This window comes from Dryas octopetala, chromosome 6, assembly GCF_963921425.1.
Source record: "Dryas octopetala chromosome 6, drDryOcto1.1, whole genome shotgun sequence".
Taxonomy (NCBI): domain Eukaryota; kingdom Viridiplantae; phylum Streptophyta; class Magnoliopsida; order Rosales; family Rosaceae; genus Dryas; species Dryas octopetala.
In genome coordinates, this window is record NC_141371.1 from 15,004,885 (window position 1) to 15,019,561 (window position 14,677).

Below are 14,677 nucleotides of genomic sequence, written 5' to 3' on the forward strand. Positions count from 1 at the left end.
GGATTCCTCATTAGGTGGGAGCGGAGTCCCCCGGCGTGCAGACCTTGCATGAGGGCATTCTTTGCTGACCTGTCGTCGCAATCGTCGCACTTCGTATATTCGATGTTGAAGCGGATCAGATAGGCCTTGAGGCTCTCCCCTTCCTGCTGCTTAATGAGCGACATATCGTTCAAGTTGTAGAGTCGTTCGGATACAACCCGATATCTTGCCAGGAAGGCCCTCCGGAGGTCGGAGAAGGAGTCGATGGAGTTCGGTTGGAGGGTTCGGAACCAACCCCGAGCCGAGCCCTTCAAGGTCGAAGGGAAGATTCTGCACTTCGTGGCTTCAGATGCCTGGCGGGCCTCCATGGCGTATCTGAAGCTGTCAAGATGGTCGTAGGGATCCTTGGTCCCGTCGTACTGATCCATCTTGGGGGGCTTGGTGTCGTGTGAGACCTCAGCATCCATGATTCTGCTGGTGTACGGGAAGGGAAGTTCCTCCCCGTGGTCGGCCCTGCCGGTGTATCCCCTGGAGACCTCGACGTGGCCGAGCCGATCGTGGACGCTCCGGATTTGGTCCTGGACCAGAGTCCGGACAAGATTTTCCACGTCGGGCGGGGTCGGCTCGGCCGCATTTTCCCCCGAGCATTCGGCCCGGTTACCGAGTCTCTCACTCACCGGCTGGCGAGTGACCCTCTCGCTCACCGGTCGTCGATCCGACATGATCATAGTCGATCCTAGTCGGTCGCTCACCGATCGTCTCCCTGAGTGAGCTCCTGATGGGGGAGGATCCTGGCTGGTGATGGGGCCGAGCCTGTCCCCAATCGGGACCCTGGTTTCGGCCGAACCGGCTGGACTGTTGGCCCCCAACCTTGATTGGGCCGGGGGTCGTCGGTTTGTATTCGGGTCGGCACGGTCTCCGCTCGAATTCCTGGGGGCACGCTTCCCGAAAGCCGCCTGTTTTTGCTGGAGAAGACGGTGGGCGTTTAGGCATTCGGCCTGTTCGGCCGGGGGCATGTCCTCGAAGCCCGGGAAGACGTAATCAGGCTCCTGCCGATCGGTCTGGTCGTTCGGCTCGGCAGGAATGCTTTACCGAGAAGGAGACGGTGAAAAGACCTCCTGCTCGGTTCGGGTCCGGCGCGATCGAAAACCCGATCCCCCACTGTTCTCGAGCTGAGCACGATGGCGTGCAAGTTCCCCGGCCAGCTCGGCTTGTTTTGCGAGCAGCTCATTATTCTGCTTCAGGAGTGCATTCTCAGCGGCTAGATGTCGCTGGCTCTCCTTAAGGAGTTTATGAGCAGCTCGGATTTTCGAGGGACCTTTGGACTTTGATGTCCTGGGGAGTTGTGCTCCCCTTGTCTTTTCAGGTGTTTCAGGCTGATGTTGTTCATCATTCTGAGACGCCCCTGAAGAAGAACTGGTGTCCCGAAAGATGGTAGTCACCAGTGACGGATCCAGGAATTTGATTCCGGGGGGTCATAGTGTACACAATGCCATAAATTTTTTTTACGAAAATAACACTAAAAAATTAAATGATAGTTGTCTCATTTATAATTCATAATAAAAACATACAAGTTACAATTGTCCACGACGAGTTTTCATATTCTGAAAACGCGCCATTATAGCTTCATTATCAATACAATCAAAAACATCTCTCTCAATGTAAACAATTAAGCTATCGCTCAACCATTGATCTCCCATTTTGTTGCGGAGTGGACCCTTAATAATATTCATGGCGGAAAATGCCCTCTCCACTGAAGCAGTTGCAACCGGTAAAACCAAAGCCAATGTAATAAGCAAATACACATAAGTATATGTCCGATCCAACCCTTTCTCCACCAATTTTTTCGCAAGATCACCAATCCCTTTCAATTCTGAAAAATCACTACTTGAACGCATATGATGAATATAAATCCTAAGTTGATCTTCAAGTGCCAATAGATCTCGATCCGAAAAATCTTGAGGATAAAATTGAGCAAGACGAAGTAACTTTTGTATGTCAAAAGCGACGAAAGAATTATCCGGACTCAAACATGCCAAGCAAATAAGTAACTCACTATTTACCTCATTGAAGCGATCCTCCAATTCCACAAGTTGCTCATCAATGACATAAACAAAAAGCTCCACACGATAATGATGATGATATGTTTTTATTGGAGCATTGCGCCGTGATCTCCCTCGAGCTACATATGTCTCATCCATGTTAGGAACCTCAATATGATTTTTAGCACAAAAAGAAGCTACTTGATCAACCAAAAGATCAAACTCATTATTTCTCATATAGTGTAGTCTTTCCTTACATGCTTTGACTAAAGCCATTGCACTCACAATCTCTTGATCTTTCTTTTGTAATGCTTTTGACAAAGCATTTGTGATTCCCAATATAGATCTCATCAAAAATAGGTGAAACACAAACTGAAAAGATAACATTTCTCCCAATAATCTATTTGCTTCACCCACACTATCATTGTAGCGATCATCAACAATCAATTCAAGCACCTTCACAACCGATGCAAACATAGAAATCAAACTAATCAACGTACCATAATGGGAGTTCCAACGTGTATCACCGGCACGTTTGAGACTACATTCTTGATTTAAGCCTCGACCCGTTTGAAGACAATCATTTTCAAAGGCTTCCATAAGCTCTTTTTGGAGTTGTTCTCTCAATGCATCACGACGCTTACAAGATGCTCCAACAATATTAACCACACTATTACAAGATGTGAAAAAAGTGGCAATGTCGGCATTTTTCTTTGCAATGGCAACAAGAGCTAGTTGAAGTTGATGAGCAAAGCAATGAACATAAAATGCACAAGGTTGTTCTCTCAAAATCTTTGTTTTAAGGCCATTGAACTCACCTCTCATATTACTAGCTCCATCATAACCTTGCCCTCGTATCTTGGAAAAGCTCAATTTGTTGAAAGAAAAGAATGCATCAATGGCATCCTTTAGTGCACTAGAAGTGGTTTCGGCAACATGTTGGACCCCCACAAACCTTTCAATTACTTGCCCTTTGTCGTCCACATAACGCAACACCATAGCCATTTGCTCCTTTATTGAAATATCACGTGAATCATCCACCAATATAGAAAAAAGTCGATCTTTCATATCATTCATGATAACCCCAATGGTTTCCATGGCACATGCATTAACAAGATCTTTTTGAATTGAAGGAGCTACTAACTTGAGATTCCCCGGGGCATTCTCCAACACAACGGCCTTAACTTTCTCATCATGATCTGCAAGAAATTGCAAAAGCTCCAAATAATTCCCCCTATTGCTTGAAGTGGCACTTTCATCATTGCCACGAAAAGAAAGTCCTTGTCGCAACAAAAACTTTGTGCAATCAATTGATGCATTCAAGCAAGTGCGATAAGCAATACAAGCTTTGTCTGACTGTTTTTGCACAACTGTTTCAATATGTGAATTTTGGTTCATTAGATTCATAGCAGCTTCTCTAGATCGATTGTGAACACTGTCAACCGGCCCAACATGCGTGCTAAACTTTTCTCTCCCTTTCTTCCAATTCCTGAAGCCTACCCCAGTAAAGACGTCACTACCCGCTTGTTCAAAATTGGATTTAAATAGATAGCAATAAAGGCAAAATGCGGCATCCTTAGATTGACTATACTCCAACCAATCAAACTCATCAAACCATTGGGCAATGAAGCGTCGATCAATTCCCGATTGATTAATTTGTGGGAATATATGACCTCTAGGTTGACAAGGTCCCTTTTGTAGATATGCTCTTCGGATCTCATCTCGAATATTAGGGCTATAATCCGCCATTTGAGTTCTTAATCCAGGGTCTGCTTGAAGATTAGCCAAAATATCATCTAACCCACTTAAAGTCGAACCAAAACTTGAATTAACCGAATTATTTGAACTACCCGTTGGACATTTTCTCTTAAAAAATCGTTCCATAATTCTACACATGTAAACCAATTTTCAATAATCAATTAAAGTCCAATAATCAATTTATCAAATTTATCAAAGTAATAACAATAATTAGCCAAAATCCAATAATCAACTTAATATAATAAAAACTCATAATTAATTAATCAAATTATGAAAGTAATAACAATAATCAAAAACAAATCAACAATCCAACAATCCAATAAATCAATAATCATATTAATACAAATATACAATAAAAACCCATAATCAATTAATCAACCAATAATTAAATCAACATCAAGATTCAAGAAACCACTAATTAGTCTAATTTCATTACAATAATCTTATCAATTAATTAAAAAACAACATACATTATAAATTTAAAGTGAATTGAGAATTAGGAATTAGGGTTTGAAACTTTAAACTTACTTGAAAAAATAAAATTGGAACTTCAAACTTGAGTTTTGAGGGACACTGGGCAGCAGCCAGCAGGGGCGACGGCGGGCAACAGGGGCGACGGCGTCAAAGACTCACGGCTAGCTGGGTTGGGCACTTGGGCTCTGTCTGTGTGGGTTTGAATGAGGGGATTCGATTTGGGGAAGAAGCTGAAACAGGCAAACAGCAGACAATGACACAGCCACACACGGGTCACTGCCTGTCTGCCTGGGTAGTCTTTTGTTTTTTTAAACTCCTAGCTCAAAACGACGTCGTTTTGAGTAGGAACTTAAAAAAAAATTAAAAGCCCGCAGCCCACTAGCCCAGCTGCCCAGCCCCCTCTTCACTCTTCAAGTCTTCAGCCCGAAACTGTTTCTCTTCTCTCTCGACTCTCTCTGTTTCTCAGAATTTCAGGAACACCGAACCAGGGACGCAATCATGGCGAGTTGGCTTGGCGATGGCGACGATGGCTGCTGGAAGGCTGGAGGCTGGCGCCCTGGAGGTCGCCTTCTTCACGTCGAGCCGTCGGGGTCGGGGGGTCGCCTTCTTCGCGTCGGGGGGTCGCTGGCGTCGCCGTGGACGAGTCTAAGCTTGCGTGCTCCGCCGTTCGGGGGGTCGCCCGACCCCCCAACCTTGGCTGTGCGTCCGTCCCTGATGATGACTTGCGTGAAGGAAGAGCTTAGCGCTTGCGGTGATGAACACAACGGCTGAAGTCAGCTTCCCACAGACGGCGCCAATCTGTTGATGCAAATTCTCGTAAGGTAGATGCAACAACTTAGATAAGCTGATCTGGCTGATCAAGTGCTTTGCTGGATGATGAAGTGGATGCTGGTTGAGATCTTCCTGCAGACAAAAACAAGATCAAAGGAGATGGACCGGTGTGGTACCAGCCAAACACACTCCGATGATGAAATCAGTGGTGGTGTTTGATGGTGGATGAGGAAGAACAAATGAAGAACTTGGGAGAATGGGAAGAACAAGGCAAATGTTCTGGGTTATTCTCAGCAAGTTGGGTAGACTTTTTTTGTGGGTGGGAATGTAAGTGTTTTGCGTGTATATTGATAGATGCATAGATGCCTCATCTTGTGCATATGTGGTGCCTTATATAGGCAAAGGAAGACTTAATGAATAAGTTACCTGCATGTGAATGAATGGTTGCCAGAGATCCACGTACCTGGCCAGACCTAGTTGCATGTTCAGCTGCTTACTTCCTCAGCATTCAATGCTGCATTGAATGCCCCATTAAATGCAAGGTTGGAAGGATCAGGCAAACTGTCCCAGTAGTCATGAATGCAAGCCTGATATTCTATCTGTCAGAAGATTGTGTCAGGTGCATTCAAGTGTGGCGGTTCGTCCCAGCGTGATCTTCGTGGGAATGGCGGCGGAGAGCCGAGCCGAGCCGATACGAACACATGTTCTCATGCGAAGACACGAAGTCCATGTGTGGTCGAATCGGACATGGGATTCCAGGCCGAGCCGGTCCCATAGATTGGGGTCTTTCCGAGCCCTAACTGGTCGACGCCAGAACTCGAAAGGAGACCATTTCCTGTACCGAGCCGAGCCGAACCGGGATGATCGTGGGAAGATGGACACTCGATCCCTTAGAAGATCATCGGTTCGGCTCGGACCGAACAGGGAGGGCCCGGTGTGGAGACCCGGTCTGAGCTGGTAGAGGAAATGTTGATCAGTGATGACGTGGAGGTCAAAGTCTGACCAGCCACGTGTCGAGCCGCGATTGGCTGTTCGGATTGATGTGGATTTTCCCACAAACAATCAGTATGCAGAAGACAAAGTGAACCCAAGCAAAATTTAATGAGCATATTGAATGTGCAAGTGTACAACCAAAGAATAATTTTCAAGACGAACGAAATAAAAAGTAACAATCAAACAGAAGTAAAAAAAAGTATCAAACTATCCAAAAATTTAACAAACATGAAAGCTTGCATGTCAATAGAAAAAACATTAAAGAATCCACAAAAGTTTAACTTTGAAAAGGAATGGGTGACAACGAAAACACAGATTGCACCACTTCTCACAAACCAATTTAAAAAACAAACAAGTTCCTCACCATTGAAGGATGTAGATTCAGTCTCTAAAAGTTTCCTAGTAGCCTCATACATTCAGGACTATAAAAGATTGTTCTTCTATAAAAGATTGCTCCGCCCAAAATCTCAGAGATAAACCATAACATAAGCGCCATTGAACCAGCACCGAGCATTTTGCAGCTACCGAACGCTCGGCTGAATGGGCCTATACATATACATGATTTGTAAGTAGACCTAGTGGTAGTAGTACACAAATATTATACCAATGTTAATTAGAAGCTGCTAGGGTTAGGTTTGTTATCCAGAAAATTGGACAGCAAAATGAGGTCAATTAATTGTCTTCATAAGCTTCAAACGCAATCACAACCAACAGATTAATTTTGGATGCTCTCTAGGTTACCAAATGCCAATTTCGACTTCATTAGTCATAATGCCTACAATGGCAAAACCTACCACAATTTTTACTCAACACTTCTAATGCCCATTTGCATCATTAAGACATAGAGCATGCATAATCAAGAGATGCAAAATTGTGTAACACATGAGCTTACAAGTCCAATCAAGGCTGTTGATGAAAGTTAAAGATGTATACTCAAATAACTTGTCTGTAAAAATTTGTTTATTTCACAGCCATTTTCTCTTTTTCAGATTTAAAAAATATAGATACTTTTACCAGGAGAATAAGATGTTTATAAAAAGGGAGAGGTCCTGAACTTACCCTTAATTTGGGCATAAAAAAAAAATTCAAAATAAAAAAGAGAGACTGGTATTCTTTGTATCTATCATGTCCTCAGTCAGACAAATATATCACAGAGTTCAAAAAGGAAATCTCTTAATGCTGCTTGACAAGCCACCAGAAATTTCAAAAGCAGTATGCTGGATACAGAAATTGTTACACACTCAATGGAGATATAAACTTCATAAATAGCTCTCAATTCATATACCCTCAGAATGAAAATGATAGCAATTCTTACCTTTACACCAACTGTACACCCTACCGTCTGAGGAGGTCGAGCAATGGAAGAACCTTTAACAATAGATCAAAATCTAAAGATGAAGTTTGATCGATATTCATAACCGAAGTTATGAGATGTAATTGACAAGAAGGCAGAGATCAGAGGAATACCATCCTCCTTTCTACGAGCATTAATTATACAATTGCATTTAAGCACATATTATTCACAAGTTTTTCTTTCTGTTCACAAACCAGTCATTAAATGGAAAACACTACTCTGGAACATGTTCACAAACTAAAATGTCTTTGCCCAATTGTCCTCTGACAAACTGATGACCTGAGCTTCAATGTGGGCATGGCATACATATCCAACCATGGTGTTTGACCCAGAACAGAATAGAACAGATCATGAGCCACAGCATAAACAATTATCATGAAGGAAGAGGAATCACATGTTGTAGAGGTCAAACCTGAAGGCATATTTGGCATATTGGCAAGTGCTAATGGAACTCACCAATTGCAATCAAGGTAAGATTAGTATACTTGTTACCAGAAGCATAGAAATGAGTATGCATGGTGCAGCAATCCCATACAGTCATGATAAATATTGCAACAAAATTCCCCAATGAAATTGGTCAATTGCAACCAAATTCACATCCACCAAGAAAGAAAACCACTGAAAAGTTCAAGGCAGCAACTAATGGGTCTGTTTCATGCATTGAATCTGGTTTGAGTTTGTACCTAAAGTAAAGAAAAAGAAATAGCAGATTCTGCACCATTTTTATCTTGAAAATCTTTACTTGTGGGGGCCTTTTATTGAAACCACTAATATAGATCGCCAATCAAGAAATAATATTAATTGTATATACAAGAAGAAAAAGAAAACAAAAGGAAAAAAGAAAGAAAGAAACAAGCCAGTTCGATACATTAAAGAAATTTAAGTGGACTAGCCAGTCTAGCCCTCCGGAAACATTGGACTCAATCATAGAGAAGACAAGTACTGAGTCCTTTTAAGATTCTATCTAAATTAAAGTTTCTCCCTTTAACACATTATATGTCATTTGGATTTTGAAGTGATAACCTTATAAATTTATAATACATTCTAATGCTATGCAAAACAGAATGGTTTCCACTTGACAAGGTACCACAATTTCCATAAGCAGTATGCTGAATACAGAAAATGTTACACACTAATAGAGACATGAACATTCTGAAGAGGCCAAGCAATGGAAGAACATTTGACAATCATATGAACAACAAAAGTTCTTCCAACCCCTAACAATGGATCAAAATCTAAAGAAAGTTCGATACGAGATGTAATTGACAAGATGGCAGAGATCAGAGGAACACTATCCTTTCTACATGCATTATAAAATTGCATTCAAGCACATATATTATTCACAAACCAGTCATTAAATGGAAAACAATACTCGAACATGTTCACAAACTAAAATGTGGTGTCTAATAGTCCTCTGACAAACATATATCCCAATTGCCAACCATGGTGTTTGACCCAGAACAGATCATGTTACGTGCTGGGTCGTGATGAGTAGTTGAATGAGTCAAATAGCTAGTTTAATTCATGTTTTAGTTGTTGAGTAATTGTAGGAGTCAGCATATGGTTAGTTGAGAGTTAGTAGGAGTTATGTTGGTCCACTTGCTGTTGCAGAGTGGGGTGTTACGCTAAGAGTCGTGGGATTGTGTTCCTACTTTTATGTTTTCCATTATCAAGTCTTGCTTGTATAAATTTCATTGTTGAATAGAATGAAGCACGATCTTTTTATCTCAATTTGTTAGCTTTGTCTAACTTGGAGGTCTTGGGTTCCCTCGAAGCAACCCAATCAATTCTATTTATCCTTGTCGTTATATTTTCCACTACAACAATAGGAAGACGTAAGAAGAAAACACCAGTGAAAGACCCACCTCCATTTCAAGATCGCCCAGTTACTCGGGCTGTGACTTTGGCTCGTAACAAGTTGGTATCAGAGCCAGGCATGGAGGAGCAGAGGTTGGGACGTTTAGAGAATGACGTGAGTTCCCTGGCTACTGGCCAAGAGAAAATTCTTAAGGAGATGCAAGAAATGTTCTCAGCTATGAATGCCCGCTTCGATCAAATTTCTCGTACTGGTGACAGCTCTCATAGTACAAATCAAAACGGAAATGGTCGACCAAACGGAAATGGAGGGACTTCAAACACCACTGGCTCTTACCTCCCTAAGTTGGTGAAGCTGGACTTTCCTCACTTTAATGGGACAGAAGATCCCACAAGTTGGATCTGCCGAGCTGAACAATTTTTTGAAATTCACCAAACTCAAGATGGAGAGAGAGTGCCGCTAGCTTCATTTAATCTGGAGGGCGATGCTCAACTATGGTTTCAATTGATGAAGGAGGAAACTCCCATTATCACGTGGGAGGCATTCAAGCAAGGGCTTCATGACAGATATGGCCCAACTCAATTTCAAGACTTTTTTGGCGATCTGACGAAGCTACAACAAACTGGTACGGTGAGAGATTACCAAACCCAGTTTGAGAAATTATTAATTAGAGCAGGAAGACTGACTCCAGATCAACAAGTTGGTTGCTTTGTGAGCGGTCTGAAGGAGAATATTAAAACAGATGTGCAAGCTTGCAAACCACAAACACTTTCTGCCGCCATCGGTTTGGCTCGACTATATGAGTCCCGCAACCAATCCAATCGTCGAGCAGTTATTTCGGAGGTGAAGAGGCCCCTACCCAATGGGCTTATGAAGTTTGAACGGCGCCGTAATTTCATGCCAGTCAAGCAGATGTCCCCAGCTGAACTGAAGGAAAGAAGAGAGAAAGGACTTTGCTTTAATTGTGATGAGAAATTTAGTCCGGGGCACAGGTGCAAGAAATTATTTCTTATTGAAGGTTGCTGGTCAGATGAAGAAAATGAAGAAGTTGGAGAAGCTACATCAGAAGATAACATAGATGAAGAAGGATTGCCTGAAGTCTCTCTCCATGCCATCTATGGGGCTCGGACTCCTCAAACAATGCGGGTGAACGGTAAAGTGGTTGATATGTACCTACTGCCATTGGACGGATGTGATGCTGTTTTAGGAACCCAATGGTTGAGCACGTTGGGACCTATTATTTGGGACTTCTCCAAATTGCAAATGAAATTTCAAGTTGAGGGGAAAGAAGTGGTTTTAAAAGGAGGGACACCACCAGAGGATAAAATTGTGGGTGAGCAAGAATTTTGCAAAGAGTTAAAGAAAAAGAAAGATGGAGCTCTCTTACAAATCTGCTCTCTTACTATGCATGACCCTCAAGGTACAACTTGTTCCACACTTCATTTGGTTACCATTAATTCACAGCTTGAGCATGTATTGCAGCTTTTTGAAGGTGTCTTTGAAGATCCACAAAGATTACCACCTCCCAGGTCACATGACCATAAGATACCATTGAAGGAAGGAAGTGGTCCTGTTAGTGTGAGGCCTTATAGGTACCCACACTTCCAAAAGAATGAAATTGAGAAGTTAGTGGCAGAGATGTTGAAGTCGGGCACAATTCGACCTAGCCAAAGTCCATATTCCTCTCCAGTCTTACTAGTAAAGAAGCACGATGGATCTTGGAGGCTTTGCATAGACTACAGGGCCTTGAATAGGAATACTATCAAAGATAAGTTTCCAATTCCTGTCATTGACGAATTGCTAGATGAGCTTCATGGTGCAAAATATTTTACCAAATTGGATCTTCGTTCCGGCTATCATCAAATCCGGATGCATCCTGGTGATATATCCAAGACAGCCTTTCGAACACACCAAGGGCATTATGAGTTTTTGGTAATGCCATTCGGCCTCACCAATGCACCCTCCACTTTCCAGTCACTCATGAATGAAGTCTTCAAAGAATACCTCCGTAAGTTTATATTGGTATTTTTTGATGATATTTTAATTTACAGTACAACATGGGACCAACATTTGGAGCATCTAAAAATTGTACTGTCAATTTTGAGAGCTAACCAGTTGTTTGTAAAAAAAGAAAAATGTGCATTTGGGCAGAAAGAAGTGAAGTATTTGGGGCATGTGATTTCCAACAAAGGAGTTGCTGTAGACCCAGAAAAAATTGCTGCTATGTTGGAATGGCCTAAACCAACCACTGTCAAAGCACTGCGTGGATTCTTGGGATTAACAGGGTACTACAGAAAATTCATTCAAGACTATGGCAAGATTGCTAGACCCTTGACAGAATTGCTTAAAAAGGGAAGCTTCAAATGGAGTCCCCAGGCTGAAGAATCATTTGAGAGGCTCAAGAAAGTGATGACGCAAGCCCCTGTTCTTGCCTTGCCAGACTTTAACAAGCCATTTATTGTTGAATGTGATGCATCTGGATCCGGAGTTGGTGGAGTGCTCATGCAAGAAAAGCGCCCAATAGCATTTTTCAGTCATGGATTGCAAGGTAAAAACTTGTTTTTATCTACTTATGAAAAAGAGATGCTGGCTTTGGTGCTTGCAGTGAAAAAATGGAGACCATACTTACTTGGGCGAAAGTTTGTTGTGCGAACTGATCAAAGAAGCTTGAAGCATTTGTGGGACCAGAAAATAATAACAACAGCTCAAGAAAAATGGCTTGTCAAATTGATGGGATATGACTTTGTCATCGAGTATAAAAGGGGTGCAGAAAATTTGGTAGCTGATGCTCTTTCAAGAAGAAGTGAAAATGGTGAAGTTGTAGCCATCTCAATCCCTGTACCAAATTGGTTGGAACCAATTAAAGATGAGGTACGCAGCCAACCAATCTTGCAACAGATTGTAGAGAATATCCAACAAGGTGAAGAAGTGGGCCCCTGGGCATTAAAAGATGGTATACTCTACTTTAAAAATAAAATTTATTTGTTGCCAGATTCATCTTTAGTACCTACTATTGTAAAGGAGATGCATTCCAGCACACATGAAGGCTACCACAAGACCATGCAGAGAGTTGGGTCAGTTTTTTATTGGAAGGGCATGAAAAAAACCATTAGGGAGTTCATCAAGCAGTGTGATACATGTCAAAGGAATAAAGGAGAAAATACTAAGCCAGCAGGACTCCTTCAACCTCTCCCTGTTCCTTTGCAGGTATGGACTGATATCTCAATGGACTTCATTGATGGGCTTCCTAGATCCAATGGGAAGACAAGTATTTTTGTGGTAGTTGACAGACTCTCCAAATATGCCCATTTTATTCCCATCTCCCATCCATATACTGCTGCAATTATCGCTCAAATATTTTTTGAGAACATTTTCAAATTATATGGCATGCCAAAAAGTGTTGTTTGTGATAGAGATCCTACTTTTACAAGTATTTTTTGGAAGGAGTTATTCAGATTGCAGGGAACAAGCTTCAATTTTAGTTCCTCTTATCACCCCCAAACTGATGGCCAAACAGAGGTGGTAAACAAGACTGTTGAAATGTATCTCAGATGTTTTACAAGCCATAGACAAAAAGAATGGGTGCGGTGGATTCCTTGGGCTGAATATTGCTACAACACCAGTGTACACTCTTCCACCAAGACAACTCCATATGAGGTAGTATACGGGAAGCCACCTCCTACATTACTGTCCTATGTTCCAGGAACAACTCAAGTGGAAGCTGTTGATTTGGAGTTACGGAGCCGTGACCAAGTCCTTAAAGAGTTGAGAGAGCAATTAATGGCAGCGCAGGAACGTATGAAAAAATTTTATGATGCCAAGCGAACAGACAAGAGTTTTGAGGTTGGAGATTTTGTTTATCTGAAGTTGCAACCTTATCGACAGGTATCTGTATCATTAAGGAAAAATCTGAAACTATCACCACGTTTCTATGGTCCTTATGAAATCATTCAAAAGGTTGGACAGGTGGCATACAAGTTAAGACTTCCTGCGAGCTCCAAAATTCATCCAGTATTTCATGTCTCTCGACTTAAGAAGACGATAGGCACGAACGTGGCAGTCCAAGACTTTTTACCAGAAATTTCAAATGAGGAGGGAACCATTATTCCCATTCCACAAGCCATCCTGGATCATCGCAAACGGAAGCATCAGGAAGAGGTTTTAGTCCATTGGCAAGGCTTATCTCCAGCAGATGCAACTTGGGAAACCTTAAGCGACTTGAAACTGAGGTTTTCAATTGACACCCTTGAGGACAAGGGTCTTCTGTAGGGGGAAGGAATGTTACGTGCTGGGTCGTGATGAGTAGTTGAATGAGTCAAATAGCTAGTTTAATTCATGTTTTAGTTGTTGAGTAATTGTAGGAGTCAGCATATGGTTAGTTGAGAGTTAGTAGGAGTTATGTTGGTCCACTTGCTGTTGCAGAGTGGGGTGTTACGCTAAGAGTCGTGGGATTGTGTTCCTACTTTTATGTTTTCCATTATCAAGTCTTGCTTGTATAAATTTCATTGTTGAATAGAATGAAGCACGATCTTTTTATCTCAATTTGTTAGCTTTGTCTAACTTGGAGGTCTTGGGTTCCCTCGAAGCAACCCAATCAATTCTATTTATCCTTGTCGTTATATTTTCCACTACAACAATAGGAAGACGTAAGAAGAAAACACCAGTGAAAGACCCACCTCCATTTCAAGATCGCCCAGTTACTCGGGCTGTGACTTTGGCTCGTAACAGATCATAAGCCACATAAACAATTAACATAAAGGAAACCTCAAGGCTCTTTTATATGGTCAATGCTAATGGAATTCACAAATTGCAATGGGAAACTGGGTAAGGATTAAGGTGCAGCAATCATACAATTATGATAAATATTGCAACAGAATCCCACAATGAAATTGGTCAGTTGCCAACCAAATCACATATAAAGAAAACCAGAGAAAAAGTAATGGATCTGGAAAGTTCAATTAATTTCCAAACCTCAAAAATAAAAACAGGGATTTTGGAGATTTTCAGAAACCTCAAAAAAAAAAAGGTGTGGGTCCGATTGGCAGAGTCTAGCGGGCCATGGTCAATTCTATTTATCCTTGTCGTTATATTTTCCACTACAACAATAGGAAGACGTAAGAAGAAAACACCAGTGAAAGACCCACCTCCATTTCAAGATCGCCCAGTTACTCGGGCTGTGACTTTGGCTCGTAACAGATCATAAGCCACATAAACAATTAACATAAAGGAAACCTCAAGGCTCTTTTATATGGTCAATGCTAATGGAATTCACAAATTGCAATGGGAAACTGGGTAAGGATTAAGGTGCAGCAATCATACAATTATGATAAATATTGCAACAGAATCCCACAATGAAATTGGTCAGTTGCCAACCAAATCACATATAAAGAAAACCAGAGAAAAAGTAATGGATCTGGAAAGTTCAATTAATTTCCAAACCTCAAAAATAAAAACAGGGATTTTGGAGATTTTCAGAAACCTCAAAAAAAA

The 14,677-nt window shown here is 41.7% G+C and overlaps 1 protein-coding gene across 2 annotated transcripts; it reads right to left on the reverse strand.

Annotated features, from left to right (window-relative positions):
* Window positions 1–1,553: 1,553 nt before the first annotated feature.
* On the reverse strand, window positions 1,554–3,905 carry LOC147282722 (uncharacterized). Of its 2 annotated transcripts, none has more exons than XM_086249116.1 (2): window positions 2,522–3,905; window positions 1,554–2,332 (listed from the first exon to the last, which is right to left on the reverse strand). In XM_086249116.1, exons 1-2 carry the CDS (start codon window positions 3,903–3,905, stop codon window positions 1,554–1,556), a joined length of 2,163 nt encoding a protein of 720 aa, XP_086105242.1. The 2 variants fall into 2 exon arrangements, with proteins under 2 accessions (XP_086105242.1, XP_086105241.1); XM_086249115.1 differs by having other exon boundaries at window positions 1,554–2,439; window positions 2,518–3,905.
* Window positions 3,906–14,677: the final 10,772 nt, after the last annotated feature.

Bases quoted from the DNA above. Each gene is read 5' to 3' on its own strand.
- LOC147282722 (XM_086249115.1), bottom strand. From the start codon at position 3,905: ATGGAACGATTTTTTAAGAGAAAATGTCCAACGGGTAGTTCAAATAAT. The intron at 2,440-2,517 runs GTTGATTAGTTT...CTACAATGATAG, and splicing joins TGGAACTCCCATTATGGTAC to TGTGGGTGAAGCAAATAGAT.